This window comes from Biomphalaria glabrata, chromosome 1, assembly GCF_947242115.1.
Source record: "Biomphalaria glabrata chromosome 1, xgBioGlab47.1, whole genome shotgun sequence".
NCBI lineage: Eukaryota > Metazoa > Mollusca > Gastropoda > Planorbidae > Biomphalaria > Biomphalaria glabrata.
In genome coordinates this window covers 29,941,366-29,968,753 of record NC_074711.1, presented here as the reverse complement: position 1 = coordinate 29,968,753, position 27,388 = coordinate 29,941,366, and the positions used below count along the sequence as shown (strand labels likewise).

At 32.7% G+C, this 27,388-nt stretch overlaps 1 protein-coding gene across 1 annotated transcript; it reads left to right on the top strand.

The window, feature by feature from the left end:
* Positions 1–615: 615 nt before the first annotated feature.
* On the top strand, positions 616–26,872 carry LOC106060767 (sterol regulatory element-binding protein cleavage-activating protein-like). Its single transcript, XM_056031753.1, has 26 exons — positions 616–752; positions 4,805–5,079; positions 9,358–9,487; positions 9,738–9,895; positions 10,002–10,139; positions 11,021–11,100; positions 11,452–11,566; positions 12,075–12,256; positions 12,521–12,647; positions 13,376–13,488; positions 13,587–13,681; positions 14,023–14,121; positions 14,478–14,819; positions 15,734–15,873; positions 15,971–16,126; positions 16,249–16,376; positions 18,310–18,575; positions 19,151–19,266; positions 19,983–20,338; positions 20,465–20,590; positions 22,248–22,461; positions 23,224–23,336; positions 23,436–23,602; positions 24,157–24,450; positions 24,543–24,611; positions 25,226–26,872. The coding sequence occupies exons 2-26, from the start codon at positions 4,958–4,960 to the stop codon at positions 25,406–25,408; spliced, it is 4,029 nt and encodes a 1,342-aa protein (XP_055887728.1). The 5' UTR covers positions 616–752; positions 4,805–4,957; the 3' UTR covers positions 25,409–26,872.
* Positions 26,873–27,388: the final 516 nt, after the last annotated feature.

Genomic DNA, 27,388 nt, shown 5'->3' with positions numbered 1-27,388 from the left:
ATGTAATTTCGCAATAAAAAAAATGTTTACGAAAATGAAGTTTACAAGATTACTATTCGTTTTAATTTAGGTCTAACTTATAATGCATACTTTATAATTAGCTTTTTCTCTTTAAAAAACTGCTTGCATAACTGATTTTAAAAATTAGATTTTTCGCTTTCAGAAAAAAAAAAAAAGTAGCCGTTGCATGAGAACTTTGAATGGTCTAAAATATTGTGATGTCGGATTTTCAATATCTTTTCTAGTTTACGAGATCTAAACGGGACGGACGGACAGACATTTCGCACAAAACTAAAAGCGTCTTTTCCCCTTTCGGGGGCCGGCCGCTAAAAATGAGTTACTGAATTCCGATTCACCTGCGGGGGGGGGGGGGTTCATTTCGGGGAGGGGGGATTGAACCCCAAGGACCCCCCCCCCGCTGGCTACGCCCATGCATAGACTTATATACTTATAGATCTATATATTATATGAGTCTATGATCTAGACTAGATCTAAAGTCTAGATCTAGATCTAGGTTGTGAATTTTGTGATATGGACAAGCAACAGCTTGGAGGTTATTGGTAACCAATAAAATAATCAACAACCATTAGCTGTGTGCCTAAACTAAATTGAGTTTCTAAAAAATTAACTTCCGGTATATCTTGTTTACTGAGTTTCATAATGCGGTCTTCTATTTACATTTTTCTTTACCCCCAGGGACATGAAAACTCAAGTTTTTGTTAAACAGTTTACCTACCGTAAATTATCGCAAGGTAGAATCTAGATCTAAACTCTTGATCTTCTAGATCTCGTCTTTAAAAAGCCTAGAGTCTAGATAAAATTATATAGATCTAGATCTATTATTATTTATAAATATAAATTATTAGATTTTATTAGATCTACATAGTGACAGTCATAGTCATAGAATCTAGGCATCTAGGACTTTTTACTAGATTAAATCTATATAGTAAATAGTAACTAGATCTAGTAAAAAAAAGTATCAACTTAAGTCTTACATTATGATTAGATCTATATCTAGATCTAGATCTAGATCTATATTACTAGTATTACAAGTAAATTGAAGTATGAAGTAATACTGTAATTAGTAAATTACTAAATTAGTGTAATAGTTTAATTATTAATTAATTTAATTTTATTTAATAGTAACTAAGTTAGTATTTATTAGTAATAGTATTTTAAGTCTTAAGTCAATAAGTTGAATAACAAGTAGGCCTATGCCTATAACTATAGTCTATAGAGTATAGCTAGACTAGAGTATTATTATAGTTACTAGATCTAGTAATAAGTAATCATCTAGAATCTAGGCGTCTAGTAGTAGGGTTAGGGTTACTAAGTAGAGTCGAGATCTTTATCTTAGTAGTAAATTAAATAATAAATACTACAGGATTGTATCTAGATCTAGTAAGTAGTAGACTAGACTGACTAGTCACTATCCCACTAGGTGACTAGATCTAGAATACTAGATCTAGATTATTATTTTATAGATCCACTTATAGACTAGTATATTATATTTGTACTTATCATCACACTTTCATAGACTAGTATTAGTATTACTATTATACCTCTATTTTAAAAAGGAGAAAAATCTGACTCAGGAAACTACAGACTAACAGACCAGTATCACTATGACTTACCAGCATCACATGTAAAATCCTAGTTCAGAACTTATAATATGTAGCAACATCATTTATATAAACCACTTAGACAAAACATAATGTCCTTACTCCATACCAACATGGCTTTAGGAATCATGTGAAATACAACTAATAGGTCTAATTGATGATTTTTCAAAAGGTTTCTAAGATAACAGTGAGCAAATAGATGCTATCTTACTAGATTTTTCCAAAGCTTTTGACAAAGTTTAGCACCTTAGTTTGCTTAAAAAAAATAAAAAATTTTGGCATTGATGATCCATTGCATCAGTGGATTAAAGATTTTCTGATAGGGAGAGAACAAACTGTAATAATAAATGGCTCTAAATCAACACCAATAACTCAGGCATACCTCAAGGAACAGTCTTAGGTCCACTACTATTTTTAATTTGCATTAACGATTTACCACATATTGCTCTAGTTCAGGAACAAAAGTCAGATTATTTGCAGGCGATTGCATTTATATAATATATAGAACAATAAAAACAACACAAGATACAGAAATTTTATAAAGAGAATGCTAAAGATAAATTACAGTTCAGAAATGAGAATCAAATAGGAGCATGTCTTTCCACCCACAAAAATGTCAGAGGGCAGAGTACCAAATGACTGGAAAGAAGCTAATGTCACCCTCCCTATTTAAAAAAGGAGAAAAATCTGACCCAGGAAACTACAGACAATCTGACCCAGGAAACTACAGACCAGTATCTTTTACCAGCATCACATATAAAATCCTAGAACACATAATATGTAGCAACATCATAAACCACTTTGACAAACATAATGTCCTTACCCCATACCAACATGGCTTTAGGAAATATAGATCACGTGAAACACAACTAATAGGACTAATTGATGACTTTTCAAAAGGTTTAGATAATAGTGAACAAATAGATGCTATCTTACTAGATTTTTCCAAGGCTTTTGACAAAGTTCACCACCATAGTTTGCTTGAAAAATTAAAATGTTTCGGCATTAATGGTCCATTGCATTAGTGGATTAAAGATTTTCTGATAGGGAGAGAACAAACTGTAATAATAAATGGCTCTAAATCAACACCTATAACAGTAAACTCAGGTGTACCTCAAGGAACTGTCTTAGGTTCACTACTTTTCTTAATTTACATAAATGATTTACCAAATTGCATTACCTCAGGAACAAAAGTCAGATTATTTGCAGACGATTGCATAATATATAGAACAATAAAAACAACACAAGACACGGATATTTTACAAAGAGAATTAGATGAATTACAGAAATGCAGACCTGCCTACCGTTACGCAAAATGCATATTCGTTACGCAAAATCTCCCAAAAATGACCGTCAGTACGCAAATACGCATTGAACCCGTCGCGTTACGCATTTCATATCCTTTTTTCCCCCCTCTCTTGATTAGCTTACGAGCGGTCACGGAGGTCACGCTAAGCCGTCCTGTTGGGGGGGGGGACAGAAAAGGTGGGGTGAACACATTGTGTCCAGATCTATACGTTGATTGGTTCTTAAAAGCAATTAGATGTCTAGAAATGTTATAGAACGCGAGAGTGAGGGAGTGGCGAGTTGGTACCGTCAGTTAGCTGATACACCAACGTGACTTTTTTTTTTTTTTTTGTAAGTTCATTATAGTAGAAATTAATTATATTGAATCCCTGATTCCCGTATTCATTTGTATAGAAAAAAATATCGAAGTGCTATCGATTCAAAACACATTGAGTGACATTATACTTCATTATAGATATCTAGTCTAGATCTAGATAACTTGCTATACAGGAATAGATCTAGCTAGTCATTACGTTATGTCATGATTCTCTGCATTACTCTACAATCTAGATCTAGATCCAATTTATTTGTAGTATGATTTAGAATCTTTTAGATTGACTAGATCTAGATCGATAACATCTACTACCATCTAGTCAATTTCTAGACTAGATTCTTAGTCTTAGAATAGATCAAGGATGAAGGTAGGCCTACGAAAGTTTGGAGTAGACCTACGTTTGTAGTGGATCCGCGGCATTGGTCTAGAAGAGTAGATTATATTTATTATATAGACATAGATCTAGTCTAGATTTCATCTCTATTGTCGTATTGATCAAGATTTAGATTGTAGATCTATTCATGACATCTAGATCTAATATTATATATATATAATATATATAGCGCAAGTGTTACGCATTCTGGTGCCAAAATACGCATTTTGACCATCAGCGTTACGCATTTGGACTTTTTTTGGTAGGCAGGTCTGGAAATGGGAATCAAATTGGAGCATGTCTTTCCACCCAGAAAAATGTCAGTTGTTAAGAGTAACAAAAAAACTAAAACAAATTAATTGCAGTTATCTTATTCATGGCAAACCAGTAACACAGACTAAAAACGCAAAATACCTAGGTGTTATAATAAATGAAAAACTGTCATGGAATCCACATGTTGATGAAACTATAAAAAAAATCAAACAAAGCATTAGGATTTATTAAAAGAAATTTCTATAAATCAAATAAGAACATAAAACTAAAATGTTATTTAACCTTGGTTAGGCCAATAATAGAATATGCATCCTCCGTTTGGGACCCCTCAACTCAAGATAACATTAAGAAACTGGAACAGACACAAAATAGAGCAGTGAGATTTATAACAAACAAATATTCACACTTAACTAGAGCAACACCTTTAGTAAAATCACTAAATTTAGAATGCCTTCAGGAATGAAGACTCTTAAGTAAAGTAGCAATTATACATAAAACACTGAACCATAATCTTCAAATACAATAACAAAATTTAATAAAATACTCTGAAAGACACAAAGATAAAGGCACATTCCTCGTCCCATATGCTAGAACAAATTTTTACAAATACTCCTTCTTCCCTAGTGCTATTAGAGCATGGAATGGGTTGCCTGAGCTAGCCAGGAAAACCAGTGACTTGGCAGAATTTAAGTCATTGGTTAATATGCATGACTAAATGCATGACGCGTAGGACATAATAATCTTCTTTTTTGAAGTAACGTCTGTATTATATAAGATAAGATAAAATAGATTGTATAAATCTCAAGTTTAAGAAAAAGTTTAAATAATTGAACTCTTTCTCTCTTAATTTTTTTTATATTCATTTTGCAATTAATATTTATGATATTAAATTATTTTGTGTTTTTCAATTTTCAGAAATGATATGCATAAACATTACACCATTTAGAAAATGTAAATACCTCAAAGAACTAACTATTGACAGATAATTCATCATTACCAAAGATAATCAGTAAGATACATCATTACTACGACTTAATTTTTCATACCTCCTTACATTTGGTGTGTGGAATGCTCACAATTCAATCCCTCCATGACCGTGTTGCCCAGATTTATTACACTTATGGTCTGTTCTGTGCCAGCCATCCTCTAGCAACTATTATTTCTGTAATTGTGTCAGTCTTCATAACATGGTAAGTTAATTAGTTTGATAAAGTTTTAATTTCTCTAATTTTGTTGACTTAAACAAAATATAAAACGTGCTATTACATCTGATCCTTGTTTTTTAAATTATTTATATATATATATGTATATATATATATAATATGTATATATATCTATATATCTATATATCTATATATCTATATATATATATATATATATATATATATATATATATATATATATATATATGTGCTAGCCGAACATTACCAGCGGCCCACTGTCATTAGTCACTGAGAGTGTTTTGTAAACAATTAAACGAAATAATAATGTTATAAGTAAAGCGCATGCATGAATGTAAACATAGTATAAATGGAGCTATAAAAAAAGCTAATCGACCTGAATCCATTTTTTCAAACAAAAACATTTGCTTGTAGGCCTACATATATTTGATTAGAATATGAAATGAATAGACTTTATTCTGTATGTTCATGTGTTAAAGTATAAAGTAGATCCATCATCTTTGAATTAGATCTTGAGATAGATCTAGATCTAGACTAATCTAGAGTTAAAGGGAAACTCTGATGGTTTTTCAAATTTTAGTTATTGACATATTTAAATTCTGCTTAAAAAGTTGTAATAGTAAACATTTTACCATTTTGTTTTTAAATGCTTAGAAACATTTATATTCAATAGATTAGTCATTAAATTCTTGACATCTAAAAAAAAAACAACAGGGTTCTTTGAGATTTTGTTTTTTAGCTCAGTCAAACGTCACTTCCCTAAACGATACTGAAAGAGAAACTAGATTTAACCAATCGTATCGCTTCATTCTTACAGTAGCTGTTAGATTTAGTGACGGCCTAGTCCAGAACTATGGTACAGTTATATATAGAGAGATAGATCTAAAAGCATTAGGATAACCAACTTGAGAAAAAAATAACATTTTTATCTAAGCCTCTCCCTGTCCTAAAAAGTAAATAGTTTGTGTGTCTGACTGATTCTAACAAACTGGTCAGCTAGTCTAGACTGCGTGTAGTTGGTCATGATAAGACAACCAAGCCATAGTGTTTATTGTATGTTGAGTGGTTCGGCGAGAAAATACACACTGCCTTAGTTATCATGCATATTTTCAACACGCATTTTTTCTTTGCTTACAAGATCTAGATCTAACTGCATAGACGAAGATAAATTTATTTTTTACGAGAATGTAAACTTTACTGTATGGTCTCCTGTTATACAATAAGTCAATAGATTAAATTAATAGGTTAGTGTGACGTCACATAGAAACTCTGTGAAAATCTGATCATTTTGGATGCGCAGGAAAATTGCATCAGAAAAACATCAATTACTAAGTTATTATTGAAAATTTTTTTTAAAGAATATTATTCATTATCTGTAAATCAAAATGCATATTATATAAAAAAAATTGTCAAAACCATTAGAGTTTCCCTTTAAATATTAGCTTGGATAGAGAGTTCGTTCTGCGTGTGTATGGAGGCTCCGCTCTATGTATGCATGACCTTTTTTTGTTAGATGTACGCTATTCATGAATGGAGCTATTAAAATGTAGACCTATGTCAACACAGCTTCGCAGCTATAGCGAACGAATGTATGAAAAATGCTTTGGAAAAACAAATTAGAATGTTAATTTGATTTTAAATTTTGAAAAGAATGGAGTATAATTAGTATGTTCATGTGTTAAAGTATAAAACTATCTTTGCGAAGAGAAGTTCTATGATCTTAGAGTTGAAATAGTGTTTTAAACCTAGGAATAGAGAGATGTGTAACATTTCGCATAATGTCTAATGAAAGAATGTACATCAGGAATTCTAAATTCGCAGACACAGATATAAGGAACGAATTTATGTAAAAATGCTTTTGAAACACAAATTTGAAGGTTAATTTTATTAAATAATGAAATCAATAGACTATGTTTTGTATTTTCATATGTCAAAGTAAAAAACTATATGTGCAAAGTGTAGTTTTAAAAATTAGATCTAGATCCTTTTGATCTTTTGATGTAAACATGGTAAACATCGCCTAGATCAGGGGTCTCAAACTCATTTCAGCATGTGGGCCACAGTGGAAAGTAGCAACCATTCAGCGGGCCACACCACAAAAAGAGAATGTGTTTTCATTAAATTGTGCGAACACTACTGTCACTGCAGTTAAATGCTAAAATAAAGTTATTATAATTATTAATTACATTTAGTGTAGTTTATTACATGCACAGGCAGTTTAGTTAACTAAAATAAGTTGACGTTGTCTCTGTCACTAATTAAAAAGCAGAAACTGTAGTTTTCCAAAAAAAAAAAAACTATAATTACTAGGCTTACTGCAGATGGCTCGTCACTCATGTTTCTGTCCACTCATCTGAGAGCGTTTGGCAGAGACCAGACCATCAACGTTAGGCCTGAGGTCGCTTGTAGTGGCAAGCCGCAAGATTGCTCTCAGATGCTTATCAGTTAGTCTTGATCATAATGCTGTTTTTTTTTATCTTCATTCTGGAAAAAAACTGTTCGCAAACGTACGTACTCCCAAACATCGCTAGAATTCTTGCAGCTGTGCAGAATAAGTGTGGAAACTTCTCTCTGGGAAGAAACTTGTAGAAATCTGGAACATCAACATCAGCATATTTTTGCTTCATAACAGTGTCACACTGCAGGTACAGTAGTTCCATCCGTACTTCCTCTGGAACGTTTTTCACTTCAACTGCGAACAAAGTGGCAACAAGGAAAAACTGTGGTTCGAGAGCAGTGAATTGCTGAAAGCTGTGTTCAAAATCTTCCAGTAGTCTGGAGAGGATGTCTACGTAGTCTTTCAGGCGCTGTGGTTCAACTGTAATGCTCTGTAGAAAAAATAAATGAGCCAGGTTTCCATCTGCCAGCTGAGTGGCCCACAAAGTCATCTTGTATCTTAATGATTTGATGCGGTGAAACATCACGATAATCAGCTGCTTTGTGCCCTGTAGTTGTGAATTGAGTGCATTGAGATGTTGCGTGATGTCAGTAAAAAAAGCAAGATCCGACAAAACACTGAGCTGAGGTATGTCTCCGTCTTTCATTGCCATGAACAATGCTATTTCCCCTCTCAGTTCAAAAAATCTCTGCAGCACTTTTCCAGGACTCAACCATCTGACTTCCATATGATAAAGGAACTCTCCGTATTCAGTTTCCAAATCAGCTAGAAAACTGTCTGTGGTTGAGACCCCGTGCACGTATGAAGTTCACGTTCTTCATTTGTAGACTTTTGCCACAGAGTGCTTCTCGGTGCAGAATTCAGTGTATGGCTGCAAAAGGTCCCGCCAAGCTGAGCTGAAACCGTTTCTCTACCATTAATCCAACAACACCAACCTTCTCTGAACACATTGCTGGTGCACCTTCCGTAGCCACTGAAAAAAGTTTTTCCCACGGTAGCCCACACCTGTCAATACAAGCTTCCAGTTCTTGAAACACGTCGAGTCCATTCATCGTTCCTTTCATGGCTAGTAAGTCCAATAGCTCTTCAACAATGTTCAAGTTTTCGTCGACCCCACGAATGAATACGGCGCAGTATGCGGTGTCTGTTACACCAGTAGACTCATTCAGTGCAATTGAATATGCTACAAAGTCTTTTGCAGCGGCAATCAGTTGCTGTTGAACATTAGTCGCTGACTCGGTGATCCTGCTTGCAACTGTGATCGCAGACAAACTTATGCCTTCGAAGAGTTTCTTTTTCTCGGGGTAGATAATTTCACACGCCTGTAGCATACACTCTTTTACAAACTGGCCTTCAGTGAATGGTCGTGATGCCATCTCGCTAACAACAAAGCTTGCCTTCACAGAATCTTCGCTTGCAGTGGGGGGGACACTTCATTTACAGATGTGTGCAGTTGTAAATCATTTCACGGCTTATATGTGGTCATTGTACATTTTATCAAATTTTTTTTTTTGAATTCGCGGACGTGGCCGCAGGCCACACAAATTTGTTTCATGTGGCCCGCGGGACACGTGTTTGAGACCCCTGGCCTAGATCGATGAAGTTATAATGCTTTCATAGAGTTGGTCAACTTTTATTTTTGAGGGTTTTAAGTTAGTTTTAGGGCTACAATACATACACTACGGTCTAAGTTAGTACCCAAGGAACATTTCTGGCAAGTTTTATCAAGATTAGTCAAACGGTTTTGATTGAGACCTAAGACCTCTATCCGTTGTGTTCTTATTGTATACTGCAGACATTTCTCTTTTGTTTCTTTTGTTAAGCTCAAAATATTATTGTTAACACTTTGAAATTATGAGTAAATTTATTGTATTTCCTTTTTGTGTTAGCTATCCCTTGATCAATTTACCACTACCTGGTAATAGACCAATAGAACACAGAACACCAAAAGCAGGTTTTGTACCTCTGCTTGGACTACATTCACAAGATGGAATACACGATGAACGAAAGCCAAGATGGGTAATTAAAATATGACCACATTTTGTACTTATGGTGTTTGGCATTACTTTATTCCATTGGAAAAACTTTTGATATATTTTTTACATTTATGTAATAAAATATCTTTTGAAAATTTCATTACATCAAAATCATGTAATAAAATAATAACTTTATAATTTTACTAAAATACACTTTAGTAACAGAATAACTTATGATAATTTGATTACAATACTTTTATGTAATAAAATAAAAACATTTGATAATTTTGTAGCTTGTGGGGGAGCCAGTTGCATACATTCAACAAATTGTTGTTAAATCTACTGTGTCACCATGGCCACAGACCATGATAGCAAGTGATGCTTTCCGTGCTCCACTGGCATCTGTTTTCAAGATTGTGTCAGAACTGGAAAATTTCAAATATATGGATGGGTAAGGATAAAGAAATAACTAAATGATCTATCTTTAAGAAAATAACAGCTTACTAAAAATTTACATTGGTTAAGTATTATATGATTATTGTGTTTGAATTTTTTAGGAGCAAAGAAGTATCCTTGGCAGACAACTGCTACAGAATCTCTGAGCCTTTAAAGGCTCGTCATCTTCAAGGATTGTTACCAGACTATTCTTGTTTATTGATATCTCCTGCTAATTTTTGGAACCAAGATATCACCAAGTAAGTTACTTTATACATTTCTTTTTCTATACAAACCAACACTCATATTAAAATTATTGTTATATAAAAGATTTATTTAATTTAAAATAGAGATATTATCTTAGATATTTCTAAAATATATATATGTGCATATATATGGCATTCTTCAGTTGCAAAATGACCATGGATCGTCATTTTTAAAATGAAACGAATGCCTGGGGATTAGCTATGGTTCAAACAATGTCACCCTTACAGCAGTTTCTTCCCCCCCCCCCCCCCCACCACTCTCCATTCAGCTGATCTATCCATTAATGATGTTTGGAATCAACTGTAGCGCAAGCTCTGCCAGGGTGTAGCACTGTGTGCTGCAAGCTGCTTAAGAGTGACCTTCTGGTTATCCTTAGGGTTAACTCCCAAAGCCTTTCCCATATTGGGGTATAGCTGCAAGGCAGCAGAGGTTTGAAGTCAAGAGTGTTTCTTCTCTTAGGTGGTAGCCAGCCCCCTACTGCCAGAAGCTTACTGGTTTAGGCACGAGTTACATACCTTTGACCCTTCGTCAATGGTAACAGTTCCGCCAACAGTTCCCAACATCTGAGCCAGTTGAACTAGTTGTCAGAGTCTGTTTGAGAAACACTTCATAGGTAGTAAAGTGCTTATAAATTTCCATTACCACATCTGGCAATGACAACTTTACGGAATTTTTTGAAATTCTAATTTCTTCCTTTATATTCTTAAACTTAACCTGAAGTATAATTTAGTTTTCTATGCTAGAGTTTGATGTTAGAAATGCTTTTACCTTTTACAAAATTTATGATGTAAACCAACTGCCAATTTTTTGGAAGTCAAAAGAGTATTATTATAATTAGAAATATTAAAAGGATTTATATAATCCATGATTTCAGGTATAACAAAGACCCAGATATTCTTAAAACAATGTACAGAAAATTTGGTCAAGTTGTTGAGAGTCCACCTTCAACAAAAGGTAATGCATAATCCTATTAACATCTGTTATTTCAACTATAAGTTGACATTTTTCTGTATTACATTTGCACTAAAACTTGAAAGCAGTATTGGATGTTTAAAAGTAAAGCACATAGGTTCTCAACTGATGAGGGCTAGAGTTCCCATCCTGATGACATTTTTTTTTAAATTCATGAGTGTTGGGAAATTTCTGAGTCCACCTTCAACTAGTTGCAAAAGAAAAAACAACTTTCAATGTTTCATCAATTTTTTTTTGATGTATATATATATATATATGTATATATTGCTGTGAATGTTGTGCATCTATTTTATTAAAATTTCTTATGTTGATCATATTTTTAATTATTTTTAGATCTTCTATTTGGTTTACCCTGGTCTCAAACAGGCATCACTAGATACTATGTACGCAATAGACAGAGAATTATAAGCTACGCTGTAACAATTGTCTTGAGGAAATATGATGCTGGGTAAATATTGACACTCATAAATTTCCTAAATTGAAAGATCTATAAAAAAAGACTTAGTAAATAATTCAGCCGAAATTTTTTTTTACTGATTTAAGGAAATATTTGTTCATGTCTAAGAAAGTAAAAAAATTCTTGTGTGTGTGTGTTGTTTCTCTTTCCTTAAAAAAACATTTATCAGGTAATTAAGTTTTATTATTGAAGAAAAAGTTTCTTTTTGCAGTACAGCTGAAATAATGAGATTTAAAAATATTTAAAAAATATTTAATTACTTTTGTTGAGGTTTTCCTTGTTTTTAAATGGCAAATCTAGGATGTTCATCTGTGTTTGAGAAATATTTTTTTTAAAGCCTTTTAAAAAAAGTAGACTGGTATATAGAAAACATAGTTTTTTCCTCATTTACAAACAGAGCATTAGATTCTTTATTTTCCAGTTATATAAAGAGAAATCATTGAATAGAAATTTGAGGTCTTGGCAGAAATACATTTCTCTTTTTTTTTCTTTTTCTTAGATTCATTTCAGCTTTGTCAAAAATGTTAGAGGAGCACCATCCTGACACACTTCACAATGTGAACAATTCAGCCATTGAAGACATTGTTCATGTTCATTTTAAAAATGTGAACTATATCATAGAGTACACACCATTGCTAGTGACCTACTTAGTGCTACTCTTATACTTGTACTTCTCTGTGTGTGAGTACTGATCCAAATAGTGTCCAGTTGATCTCAGTTAGATAGTAGTTTCTTTGTCTCTTCTATTTACAATGATATTTTGAAATCTAGTTTTGAATTTTCATGAGATGGTTATGATTACAAATGACAATCCCATTTTTGTGTGTTAATTGTTAGCTGTTTAGTCCATACATTTTCTTTTAACTGACAAGTTTCCAATAAATGAGTCGAATTGATTTAAAAAGAAAAGGTACAGTGCTAATAAGTTATGTTTGCTATTAACAGGTAAAATTGACATGGTGAAATCTAAAATTGGTTTAGCTATTAGCGCTGTTGTGACAGTTCTTGCCTCCCTTTTGATGTCTGTCAGTATCTGCACACTGTTTGGTATGACACCAACATTAAATGGAGGGTATGTGTTATCTTGTTTTTCTTAACCTCCCGCAAACAAGTTTTGTATTTCATAACAAGCTTATAATCTTTGCATTTAATAGATTGATAGATAGGAAAGTTACAAGTGATAATATCCTACAGATTAATATTACAGTTTGAAATCAGTTTATCTTTGAATTATTGAAAAAAGTGGAAAAGTCCTAAATTTGAAATAAGTTATGTATGGGGAGTGACAAATGGTAAAGGATGTAGATTTTCTTTAAAGATGGGATTGTAAAATATTCTACACTATAATTCAAGTTATAAACTCAGAAACCTAATTTTGCATATTTTGCTTGTTAGAAATTAGTCTGTAGGCTTTGTTAGGTTATATTTCCATAAACTGTTTTCAAGATTTACTTTATGAAACTCATTGGAAGAAATTTAATTTTCCAATGTTCCACCTTGCAGCCCGACATGTTTGGAAAAGAAAATCAATCAAAAGCATTGCATTCAATGTAGATGTAGTAGTAATAAAACATAGAAACCAAGTACTAGGTTTTTATTTAGTACTGGGAAAATGTCTAACTTCAAAGAACAAAATGATAAGTTTATCTTAATTTAGCTTTAATCATACAAAAAACTCTCCCACATTTAATCATGATTGTGCTTTAATTGTATTTTAGAATTGATGATACAATACTTTCTTTCATATATTGTTTACTGTTTTTGATTGTTTGTTGACAATAGATCTTTGATGCTTTTCAGTGAGATTTTCCCATACCTGGCTGTGATTGTTGGTGTGGAGAATGTTTTGGTCATCACAAAGTCTGTTGTGTCCACTCCTGTCCATTTAGATGTGAAGATACGAGTGGCTCAAGGTATCTACATATAGCTCTTATGAATAACATTGTTTATCTATTATTAGTTTTAAATTTGTATATTTAATTACCAGTCATTTTCTTCTTATCCTGACTAGGACTAAGTAAAGAAGGCTGGTCCATTACAAAAAATCTTGTTACAGAACTGGCTATTGTCTTAGTTGGATTTTTTACATTTGTTCCCGCTATTCAGGTGAATCCATTTTATTGATATGTCTTAAACATTGATGTGAAATAATATTTATCCTTAATTTAAACTGAATAATTTATACCTGTATCAAGTCTAGCCTCTTTAAATCAAATTTCATTGTGTCATCTCAGTAAGCTAGAAATATCCACATGCAAGTTTTCTTGCTATCATTAACAAGATCTCTGTACTCAGTACTATATACAGGCAGATTCAGCCATGTTATTGTTTAGCAAGTGAAGTGTTAGAACCAAAAAGGACTATCCCCTTTATTATTTGATATAATTGTGTTGTACTAGAGGACTCTATATTGACTTCTATTTTTAACCAAGCTTTGTTCTTTTCAGGAGTTTTGTGCATTTGCTTTAGTTGGTTTGCTGTCAGACTTTTACTTACAAATGGCTTTCTTTGCCACAGTTTTATCTGTTGATATTCGTAGAATGGAGGTAAAAGTTTTGCTTAGTTAAGATTTTATGTTTTTTTTTATATGATCACTTTGATTACTTTCAGATGTTAGGCTATAAAACAATTGCATTAGATGTTATTGTGGCTTTGTTTTGCCAATCTGTAATGTTAATAGCTTTTTAGAATGCATACTAATAGAACAAAAATGTAATGTTTTTATTTATTAACATAATTTAATAACTGTATTATTTAATTAGAAGCAACATTTATTGTTAATGAAATTGGAAAATCGCAGTTCAAACAACAATAGATTTTTCAGGAAACAATATTTTGTTGAAATACTCAAAGTGCTTATGTAGTCTAAGATTTCAATCTCGGTTTTTGATTTGGTTTTTAGCTTTCAGATCTTCACCGTCAAAGTGTCCAGCAGTCTGTACAAGACTACAGCAACATGCCTTATGTTAATATTCAACCTTTGGTACTGTGTCCAGTGGCCTCCAGACAGACTCATGTACCTCCTAGGAGTCACTCTGTTCCGCCACCAGATCCCAGCTCAGTGTTCCCCCCTGTTAGGCAGCAGGGCCACATAACTCCACCACCATCACCAAGTCTGCCCACTGCTAGCAATGCCCACTACAGACCAGAGACATCATCTGACAGACCAAAGTATGAAATGCCAAGACGTGTCAAATTTTTTTACTTTCTGGCCAGATTTAGAATTGTTCAGAAATTAATTATGGTGAGTACTTATGGATGTATACAGTCAACTTTGCTTTATTGAACCTCATGTAGATTAAATCATTGAGGTGCTAACAACCATCCATCCCAATGGCACTACAGCCCATGGAGGCCCCAGGCCTGCTTCAGCACATCTTTTCATTCAGATCTATCCTGTGCGTTTCATCTCCATACCCAGACTCTAAGCTGTTGTAGATCTGCCTCTACATCATCAAGCCATCATAATCGTGGTCTGCCTTTAGGGTTTTTGTTTTTTGCCATTAAACAATCTTTGCTCCTCTGTTCTCTGACATTCTTTTAAGTTGACCTGCATAATGTAATCTGTTCTTTTTTTTTATTTCTGTCACTATGGAGGGGTCTATGGTTAGTATACCTCTTGGTTGATGTGACTCCTTCATCTGTTTTCATTATGCATGGCACCATAAATTTTTCTGAGGATTTTCCTTTCCCAAGTATTTCCTGGTTTGAGTAGACAAACATGCCCTGCATTAATAGCTGGGACATTCTTTACATAACATTCTAAATTGTCATTAGTTAAGACCTTTATTGTTTGACATACAGTCAGGGAAACGGACTGTTGTTTACTAACTTTGTTCATTGAAAAACAAAAAGTATAGTTGTTGGATTTTTTTTTTTTTTAAATTTCAGTATGAATAATCATCTGTTCAGATTTGACTGTTTAAAAAAAAGTGTCTGAATTGATCAATTAAAAAAAAAAGGTCTTACAAACATACACATTAAAAAAATATTTTTTAGATAGTTGAATTGCAAGAGAATGCAATTTATTTTCCCTTTTTTTAAACATATTTTTCTTTTATTAAAATATGTTGTACATTTGCACATTCAGAAGATTTCATTATGCTAATAATTACTAGACCATAACTGTGTTAAATTTTTTTTTCAATTTTATTTAAGGTGTTTACAGTAATCTGGATTATCCTGATATTCTATAAAGCTGGTCTTGTTGTTCTTACTGGGGATGATACAAACACAACTTTTAGAACATTTTTATCCAGACACAACAGTGATATCAGAACTGGCATGGATCCTCTCAGGTTGGTTGACTACATCAGCAAATCAAGCAATTATGTATTTGTAATTTAAGTTTTATATAGTGTAACTTTGAATACATTTTTAACAATCTTTTTAAAGGTCAGATGATGAAATCCCTTACCTAAGCGGGAAATTTCTGAAGGATGATGAAGAAGTAGGACCTGTGATTCATACAGACTTAGAATTGTGGCGAAGACTCTCCACCAAGCATTGGCCCTTATTGTTTCATTATTATAACATTAGTCTTAGTGGACGGTGAGTCTTCTTCTTAGACATCAATTGAGTTATTCCAATTCATACTGTTATTGATATTAATACTATTATTTATAACAGAAGTCTCTTTCACTAATGCAGAATCTTGTTTTATAACTGTTTAGATACATCAGTTTATTACCAACTATACATTTGTCTGAAATCATTGACCCCAAAAAGGCAATAATGATGAGACATCCATCTGATGCAGAATCTGTTTTACCACCAATTTCCATTCAGGAGACTAATCCAGGTCTGTTTTTAATTTTTTTTTAACAGATTTATACTGACTGAGTAAGTTATTGTTTTACTTGCTTATCTTTCGATGGTCAACCAATTACGCAGACTAAAAACTCAAAACTACCTAGGTGTTATAATAAATGAAAATTTATCATGAACTTGGGTTATTGCTGAAATTATTTAAAAAATCAGACATAGCATTAGGTCAATAAGGTTTATTAAAAGAAATTTGTAAAAATATAACAGGAAAATGAACCAAGATGCTATTTAGAGAAAATGCACTTTCTGATTGGATCATTTCAAGAAAACATAAAGAAACTAGAACAGGGGCAAAATAGAGCCTTAAGATTTATAGCAAATTCATGTTGGACTAGAGCATGTTTCTCAAACTTTAAAAAAAATTTGTTTTATTTAATGTTTTTCTTGTTGAAATAATGTTTCATAGATAATTATAAACCTTTTTGTGTACTGGAAAGAAAAATCTTACTAAAGATAGTTAGAGGTTCCCCCATTTTCCAACTAGGTTCTAGCTGTAAGCTCTTCCTAGCCTGGTCTGGTGTTTTCCCGCATTCTGATCTTCAAAACATCTCTTGCCTGGATCTAAAGCACATTTTTCTCATAGTAAGAAAAAAAAAAGGTTAAAGTTAAAAGAGGTGGAGCGGGCTGATTATGAAGTGTTTTCGGACATTCAGAGTGTACTATTCATCCTAGTAAAAAAAAAAAAAAGAAGTCGTAGGTCAGAATAAGTCTTGATATAGAAGGATGCAGCACTGGGTCATTTGAGGTAGATATAGCGCATGTATGTTTATAATGGGTGTGGGTGTGATCCTATTAAGATTAACTTCATGTTAAAAGCTAGTCAGCTTGTAGTCTGCAGCTGATCTTGATTGATGCCTACAATGAAAATTACAATGGTCTTTTTATCCTCTCACCCCCCCCCCCCCCCCCCCCCCCCCACCTTTTTTTTTTTTTTTTGAGAGGATGGAGGGGGGCACACCCCACAGTTTGAGAAACGCTGGACTAGTGTAACACCTTTATTAAATTCACTAAACTTAGTGACACTTCAGGACAGAATAATAAAAAGTAAAACAGCATACATAAAACACTAAACTGTTATTTACATATACACAAACACAATCTAATAAAATACTAGGAAAGACACAAAGTTAAAGACACAATTGTTATTCCATATAAAAAAAAAAAAATCACCCCTTTCAGACCTTGTGATCTATATGGCAGATGATGTAAAGGTCTTCTATTTTTATGGTTAATGGTTAACAAGTGTGCCATGTGGTCAGCATTACAACCAACTGCCTTTACTTTCCCCAACTAATATCAGGTACCCATTTAAAATTGGTGGACTCATGGGCTTGCTAAAAATCCAGAGTTAAATAACACAGCCTTCACCAAGATTCAAAACCGAGACATTCTACATATAAGATAAAAGAGAATTGCATCACTAAAAGATATAGTATATTACATTTAGTTCAAAGACATTGAGAAAAAACAAAGATTAAACGAGCAAAATTTGATGAGTTTTGAACTTATTGAGTGGAGCCTAATGCAAAGTGAGAGAATAATTCACTATCCTGAAGCAAAGTGAGGGAATAATTCACTATCCTGAAGCAAAGTGAGAGAATAATTCACTATCTCACTTCAAGTAGTTTGAAACATGCCAAAGATAGTTTTTTCTCGTTTGTTTGATGATTTAATTCTCAACAAATTTTGTTTGATGACTTAATTATAAACAGATTTAGCTTGATGATTAAATTCTCTAAAGATGTTTTGATTCATTTAGCTTCTGTTAGCTCAAATAGCTTCCACAATTTATTAAATTTTCAATGAAACTACATTACTAAAAAAATATTGTATGTATTGGAGTACTTGAAGTTACAAGAAACATATTGCCACATTAACCTTTAATGCTATTTTATTATATGTTGTAGAGAATGACTCCCAGGAAGGGGACCTATATCCACAGTTCAAACACTTTTATCCCAAGTCTGAGAGAGAATATTTCTTCACTGTGTTGCTGTGCATCTTGACTGTCATCATCATCACTTACTTCATGATTTACCTTTACCGCTGCATGTGCTCAAGGAACTACTCACGCTGGCGCCACTCCTGGATCAGGTCAGCCAATAGGAGAGCCAGGGTCTATGTGAAACAAATTAAAGAGTCAGTACCCCTAGTTCTCTCTGGACACTCACAGGTTAGCACAGCACTCAGATATTAATTTGAAATTGCCCTACGCAGAGGTATTTATTTATAGTTGCCTGATACAGATGTAGTTATTTATAATTGCCACCAAACAGAGGTATTAATTTATAAAAATTTATACAATTTGTTGACATATCTTATATTGTTGAACATTATCACCGTAAATAAAAGTATTTTTTATTTGATAACAGACTATTCAGCAGTTATGCTTTATCTATAGCCAATGGGCTATTTCTGGTTAGTGAAGGGCTATTTGTCTCAAAATATTGGACATTTAAAAGGCCCCCCTGGCCAAAAGTTTGGTCTTCACTGCTCTACAAATAAAATGAAAATATTTTTTTTTCAACATTTTGCATCATACACAAAAGTAGTTTGGTATACTAAGTAGTATTTATAGTTCTACAATAAGCTGCTTAGCTTAGCAATATTAATTAACATTATCAATATTCAGAAATATTTATAAGATTTAATTGTTTGCTCTATCTGATGCTCTTTGATAATTCTGGCTGAACTAGAATCAATTTTTATTAATTTTCTTTTAATATTCAACATTAATGATATTTTCAGAATATTGAATGCTTGCTTGGTGATAATGGATTAATCATTAGCTGTTGTCTAGGGGGGCAACTCAAAATATGGGACTCAAACTCAGGAGAGTGTATCAACACCATCTCCAGGAAAAAGTAAGTCATATCTACACTTCAAACTTACATATGATAATTTTTTTGGTTATTATGGGCTGGCAAATAGCTCCATGAAATTGTATTTGTTTTTTTTTTTTTAATTTGATTACTAAAAAAAATAATTCATAAACAAAATGTTGAGCCATTCCATCGTGTATTTAATATATTAATAATTCACTTATCAATTTTGTAAATAAATATATTCATGCATTTTTTTTAAAATTGCATTTGTTCATGCTATAGCATGCTCAGTGACATGTTGCACTATGGTCCTATCTCTTTGTGGACCAGTGACTTGGTGCACTGTGGTCCTATCTCTTTGTGGACCAGTGACTTGGTGCACTATGGTCCTATCTCTTTGTGGACCAGTGAGGGGAAGGGGATACCTGGGAGAAGGTTTCTGTGCTGCTCACTATCTTATCTTTATCTTTAATTAGAACCAAATGAATAATCCGATCAGGCAAAAAAAAGTCTTTTTCTCTACATCTTTTACTTCCATCAACACGTTATATAGTTTTTCATCCAACTGGTAATGTTTTAGCTATAAACATAACAGTTTTTTTTCAGTCAACTGGTAGTGTGGCTCATCTCCTTTTAGTTTCTCTATGAAACTTTGAACCTGGCCACATTTTATTTCCTTTAAGTATCCTGCTCCTACTTTTTTTTTAGTTAATTTGTTGAAATAATTTGTTCCTTTCTTACAAAAATATTTATAGTAAAGTTCCTTTAACTCGAAGAAGGCCATGTGTGGGTCGTAATATTGAAGACAGTGATGCAGATCTATATGCGGAGTATCATGGGAGCAGAAGTTCTTCTGAAACATCTTTAGCTGACATAAGTGGCAGTGGTGGGGCAAGTGATGGGGTCAGAATTAGGAGAGGAAACTTTTCCTGGACTGAACCTGGCAGTGGGAGGCTAAAGAGGACAGGAAATGCAAACAGAATTAGTCACAATATTTTTCAAGACCTTCGACCTGACCTAATTTCCACTGTCAATACAGAGTTTTCCTCCCTTGATCCCAAAATGCATCAGAGTTCTCGTAACGGATATGATTTCAAACACTGGTTTGAAGGTAAGACAACTAAATTTATTGTTAGCATATTACCTTAGAAGTAAAGTCCAGCTTAATGGTCAACAAGAATTTTTTTTTATGAATGTATGTCAAGAATTGTAGAATTGATTTATGACATATTCATAGGATTATATGAGGAGCATCGCAGATATTTAGAAGCAGAAGGTCAAGTTTCCAATATCAGAACTTCTAGTGCAAATGATGTAACAGCATTAATAACACCTCATGAGCGACTTCGTAGCTGGAGCTATGGTAATTGAAATAAGTTTTTTTTTTTTTTTTACTTTAAATCTGATCATTAAAAGAAATGCAATTCAGTGTGTTATGGATTAAAAAAAGAATGCAGTAAGTTTTTGTTCAGAGCTTTCTTACTTCCATTTTATTTCCAGCTTGACTTTTTAATTTCAGTTTTATCTTTTAGGTTTTAATTTTCTTTTTAGATTTTGAAAAAATTAATACTAGCCATAAACAATTTTGTCTCACTTTGAGACCTTTCTTTTTCATCCTAAATGAGACTCAGCTCTTTCTGTAATTTGTTTTTAGAAAATCTTGCTGGTAGGAAGTACCAAATTAAAATTCTTGATCTATTAGCCCAAAAACTAAACTACTTCAATTTTATTTTTGATTTTAGGATTTCCGACTCCAGTTTTAATGACCTATCTGGGATGCTTTCACATCCTTTAGAAATGTGGGCAAGAGAAATAACTTGTATTTTTTTTTAACATTTTAAAAATAATTTCCTTGCACAAATTTAAAGTAGTGAACAAATAATAGTTATTCAATCATCTTGTGATCTGTAAATTTTGAAAACTCGACTCCAGTCTTCATTGCATAAACATATAGAATCTGCATCAATTCTTCATAAAATGAAAAAAAAAAAATAATAAATAAGTAAAAGATAAAAAATATGAATGAAAAAAAAAATTTAAAGGGAAACTGCGATGGTTTTAACAATTTTTTTTATATAATATGTGTTTTGATTTACAGATAATGAATGTATTATTCTTTATTTTTTAATTTGCAACAATAACTTAGTAATTAATTTTTTTCTGATGTAATTTTCCTGCGTATCCAAAACGATCAGATTTTCACCGGGTTTCTATGTGACGTCACACTAACCTATTAATTAAATCTATTGACTTATTGTATAACGGGAGACCATACAGTAAAGTTTACATTCTTGTAAAAGAAATATATCTTCGCCTATGCAGTTAGATCTAGATCTTGTAAGCAAAGAAAATAATGCTTGTTGAAAGTAGATTTACATGCTTGACTAACCATGGCAGTGTGTATTTTCTCGCCTGACCACTCAACACACACAAACACTATCGTTGGTTGTCTTGTCATGACCGACTACACATAGTCTAGACTAGCTTTACACTGACCAGTTCATTAAATTAGAATCAGTCAGACTTTTTACTTTTTAGAACAGGGAGGGGCTTAGATGAAAATGTTACTTTTTTTTTCCAGTTGGTTATCCTAATGCTTTTAGACCTTTCTCTCTCTCTCTATATATATATATATTTAACTGTACCATAGCTCTGGACTAGGCCGTCACTAAGCCTAATAGCTACTGTAATAATGAAGCGATATGATTGGTTAAACATAGTTTCTCTTTCAGTATTGTTTAGGGAAGTGACGTTTGACTGAGCTAAAAACAAAATCTCAAAGAACCCCCTTTTTTTAGATGTCAAGAATTTACTGACTAATTTATTATACATAAATGTTTCTAAGCATTTAAATACAAAACGGCAAAATGTTTAGTATTACAACTTTTTACGCAGAATTTAAATATGTCAATAACTCAAATTTGAAAAACCATCGGAGTTTCCTTTTAAAGGGTACTCTTCTGTGATGTGAATGAAATAAAATATTTTCCTATGGCTTAATTAAGACCATTTTGTTTCAGGTGAACAGTCTGCACTTGATGTTTCCAACACAGATGAAGATATTTACTGTGAACAACTTTCCCCTGTGTGGTGTCTGGCCAGCATGCATGGCCTGATTGTACTAGGTTGTGGTAATGGTCACATTGAAGTATGGGAGGCTGAGACTGGCGAGCTCAGATTTCACAACAGCATTCATGAGTCTGGAGTTACTGGACTTTGTGTCATCGCCAACAAGTATGTTGGATGAGTATTTTTTATTGTGTCTTTTTGTAACACACTTAATGTATACAAAACTAGGGGGAGAACAAATTAAAAGAAACTCTATTCATTATTTGAAATGTTTTCATAGAAAATGTGCTAATACTAAACATTTTGTACTCTCTTTTTTTACTGCATCTAGATTTTCTCTGGTTGGGGCATCATATACTTCTATCAGAGGGATTGAGACATCCTTTATCTTTCTTGTTTTCCTTTATGCATATGCATGTTTCTTCACAGGATTTTATTTTATTTTAAATTATGTAGATTGTGTGTTGCCAATTTTTATTATTTTTTGGGGTTTAAAGCAGTTTTCAGAGTTACAAAAATGTGATTATTTCCTGTAGAAAATTGAATCCACCTTATATATTTGGGGGCATGGTGGCTGAGTGGTAAATTGCTTGGCTTTCGAACCAATGGTCTCGTTCAAATCCTGATATGAATTTCAGGATTTTTAATATGTCCCTAAGTCCATCCAACTCTAATCCACCCAACTCTAATGGGGTACCTTATTTTATTGTCTGAGAAAGTGAAGGCGATTGTTTGTTATGCTGGCCACATGACACCGTTGGCCATTGAAATAAATGATCTTTACATCAATTGTTGTATAGATCTCAAGGTCTGAGAGGGATACTTTTATACTTATACATGGTAGTTACATTATAGAGGGATGGCTGCATTAATTGTTTGTTCTGTACAAGTCATATCAATGTTTTTAATATTTCATTCAATTAATAGAATTGTGGCTGCCAGACTTGATGGTACCTTAGACTTTTTAGAAATGGAAACTTTTAGAAATCCTGTCATTCAACCAACACCACTACAAGCTCAGTGTCCCAGACAAAATTCAGGTAATTATTTAGTTGTATTTCTATTTCTATCAGAGTTTTTTTATTTTGCAAAATAAACGTATGCATCTACAATACCTAACATGAGCCGCTCATTTCTAGGTCATTCTCGAAGTTACAGCAATGGAAGTGCTGATGGTATTAAGATGTGGGATGAGGTGATTCGTTGCGCTGGTGTGACGACTTGCAGAGCACATCAACTACCCATTAATGTCATTCATTGTGCCGGAGGGAGGATTGTCACAGCTAGTCAAGATCATACACTTAAAGTAAGTCAGTCAAGATCATACACTTAAAGTGAGTCAGTCAAGATCATACACTTAAAGTAAGTCAGTCAAGATCATACACTTAAAGTCAGTCAGTCAAGATCATACACTTAAAGTAAGTCAGTCAAGATCATACACTTAAAGTCAGTCAGTCAAGATCATACACTTAAAGTAAGTCAGTCAAGATCATACACTTAAAGTAAGTCAGTCATGATCATACACTTAAAGTGAGTCAGTTAAGATCATACACTTAAAGTAAGTCAGTCAAGATCATACACTTAAAGCCTTATTATTATTATTTAAACAATAGATTTTGTTTAAAACTTCCATGTACATTGTGACTCTGTGATGTAAACCATTTGAACAACAAGATTTAAATATTTGGTAATTTTAATGTTAACAATTGACTAAATTAGTCTAAAGGATAAATATGTATGTTAGCAAAATTTGTATGTTGGTAAATTATTTTTTTTAGCTTTGTAAACATAAAAAAAACATACAATTCTCTCTGTATGTATTTTATAAACATTTAAACTTATTGTTATGTCTATTTGTAGGTATTTAGACTTGACAATGCTCTCTGTCTGTACACACTCCATGGCCATGAAGCCAGTGTGACTGCCTTGTGCTTAGATCAAGTAGCACCCTTTGCAGCAGTCAGCGGCTCTATAGATGGCACAGTGAGGATGTGGGATTTATTAACAGGCACATGCATTCACAAGTTCTGTTGGCACAGTTCCTCTGTTGTGACCCTGACAATGTCACAGCAGTACATAGTTAGTCTTGGCTTTGACAACACCATGTGTATTTGGGACAGATCAAAGTCCACATTATTGCATTCTATTAAAATGGTAAGCACTTATTCCAGGCTACGTGTATTACTAACAGTATTAAGTTTTGGTATGATTTCCTGTTATCTTTGCTTTGTTTTTCTTTTTTTTAGAATTCAGCTTCAGCTGGTATTGGTTGTGCAGCACTTTTGTCTAGAAATCTGATAGTCACAGGAGGCCAGGTAAGTTATAGAAATATTATTTTACTTTTTGTGTGTGGATCACTTTGTTTTGGCAGCATTCTTCAAAAGTTCTTTGTTTGATGCATCCCTCTCAGCAATGTTCTGTTCAGTGCTAATTGACTAGTGCTAATTGACCAAGTCATTCTTGCCTGTTCCCATCGTCATTTTTATCTCCAATTTATAAAGTCATCCTTTTCATTAAAGCTATTATTCATCTTGTCATGAGTATTGATGGGAACAGATAAATAGTCCCAGTAGACCTATGTATAAAAAAATAGTCAATAGGTGTATTGGGATACATGAAAGTTACATGCAGTACAAGCAATTATTTAAATACATATCAAATTACAAGTCCCATCAGAAATTGAAATCTAGAACTATGTAATTTTAATCAAGTGGAAATATTTTATTTTTTATTACCTTTTATTGTCTGTAAAAAAACTAGTTTGTTTTCTGTCCAAAGAGATTTGAAACCAAAATTTTAAGGCTACCCACAGTATTTTAGAATTGACTAAAATACACTGGTAAAAGAAAAATAAAGTGGCTTTGTTTCATTATTTTCAATAATTAACACTTGAAGTTTTAAGTATTACATTTGTCTATTACATCTGCAGGGCAGTATTTTCTTGTGGGACATTCCTAGAGGTTCTTTATTGAGGAGAGTGGATTTTGTGGACAATGATCAGAAAGCTTTTGTCAACCATCTTGTGACTGTGTCCAACAATGGGGTAGTCTGTGATCAAGGTCAAGATCTCAAGGTTGTTTTTTTCCCAACAATTCTAGAAAAAGCTGAATGAGTATGAACATAAAAAGTGACCATTTGAACTGAAGACTCTATGGAAACTTGCCTGGACTGGTCTAGATGTTTGAGCATTATTGACTGTGAACTTTTCCTGTGTTTATTGTTATACCTTTCAATTTGATTTATGCTAGCACAATGTGATATAAAACAAAACTTAAGTTGGATAAATTATTCACACATTCTATATGTTGTTTTTATCAACCAATGCATGTTTGTTGAATGCTAGGCTTTTGTTGATGTTGTCAAATCATGAATGCTAATCTGTTCTTTCAAAAATTACACAAATGCAACAAAACATGATCTTAAAGTACTAAACTTTCCAGAAAATCTTTGTCACTTCAGTTGTGCCTCACTGCTGTACAATCTAACCTCTAAAAATATGTTGATAATTTATTCTAGTCCAACTGTCTCTAGGAAACATAACTTGCTTTTATTATCATGTATGTATCTCTTGACTTCTGAACCAACTTGTTTTTTTAAGAGTGACATTACATACATGGAAACTTTCTTCTATAAATCAACTAAAAATTTTTTGTTCTTTTTATTGCTTCTCATTTCTTGACTTTTTTTATTGATCTTCATAGACTTTTAAATTTATTTCATTTGTGATTTATGAATGAGTTCTTTTAATCCTCAACAGAGAATTACTTTTTTTTTTAAATTTGGTTTAATTAGTATGTGAAATGTAAGAGTTACCAGACTTTAATTTATCATGAACTATATGTTGCTTATGTAGATAGATATTCAAAATTAAAATCCAATGTATTACACTGTCATCAATTAACAGAGCTATGGATTCCCTACAATGCTAAAGGTGTAAGACAATTGTGGCTGTTTTTTTTTTTATGTACTAGTTTGCCTTCATCACGCAGTTTTGTTTCCTTTCTGAACATTAAATTATTTCCATGACATTACTAGTTTAAAATTTTACATTTACACTAATTTTGGTTATTTCAATGATTCATTAAGAAAAATATAAGAATATAAAAAAATCTATTTTGAACCAACTCCACCGACTTGTTCATACAAAAGCTCAGTGGGTGATTCTAGTTTTAACAAAATTGTTTTCCTGCCTCTTAGTTACATTGCAGTAGTGTCCAATCCTTCCTTTCTAGAACTCTACATGTTTTGTCTATGACTTGTGTTTCTACATGCTTTACTGATTGAAAACTACTGAATCCATTTTTTTAATTATTTGATCTCAAATGTTCATGTATGCTTTTTATAAGGAACAAAGCTTTGATGTGATGTTTGCTAGAAATGTGTATACTTTGTTTAAGACATTGATTGAATCTAAACATTTCCTACAAGTATGTAAAATACAATGTACAGTGGACTATCTCTAAGGTAGAACTGTTGATGTATAGCTTGTTTGATATATGTTTTTACAGATTTTTATAAGATTTTATATTTGAGCATTTGTACAATAAACAATATGGATTTGCTCCCTTTTTTCTGATCTCTTGTGCTAGTTAAATGCTTTTCTTAAAGGTTTTAAAATAGACTTGGATAGAATGGGTTAAGAGAAAAGGAGAATGCACAAGGTTAATTTCAAATTTCCCAGCAAACCATAAAACATTAAAACTACTTTTACCTTCTTTCTACAACTTATAGAGCAATTGTTTTTCTCTTCAGAACTAATGAGTGTTAAATTAAAAGACTATTGAACATTTTTTTCCCTACCTCCCCTCACTCAGAGCGAATTCTGGTTAGGCAAATTTACAGATTCATTACATTTTATACTATTCCAAAGATTTTTTGCCTTTAGATCTAGATTTAGAAAATGATGCATAAAATGATTTTAAAAATCCTTTAAAAACAAAGCTTATATTGAGTGAAATAGCATCAATTATTTTTAATCATTAATGTAATTAATTTTTGATAGATCTAGACTAATAAATTTGAGATTGGAAATATTTTTTATCAATTGTTTAAAGAATGCACAGTGTGCTATGGTCCAATAATTTTTTGGAAC

Bases quoted from the DNA above. Each gene is read 5' to 3' on its own strand.
- LOC106060767 (XM_056031753.1), top strand. From the start codon at position 4,958: ATGCTCACAATTCAATCCCTCCATGACCGTGTTGCCCAGATTTATTAC. The intron at 20,339-20,464 runs GTAAGACAACTA...ACATATTCATAG, and splicing joins TTTCAAACACTGGTTTGAAG to GATTATATGAGGAGCATCGC. The intron at 23,603-24,156 runs GTAAGTCAGTCA...GTCTATTTGTAG, and splicing joins GTCAAGATCATACACTTAAA to GTATTTAGACTTGACAATGC.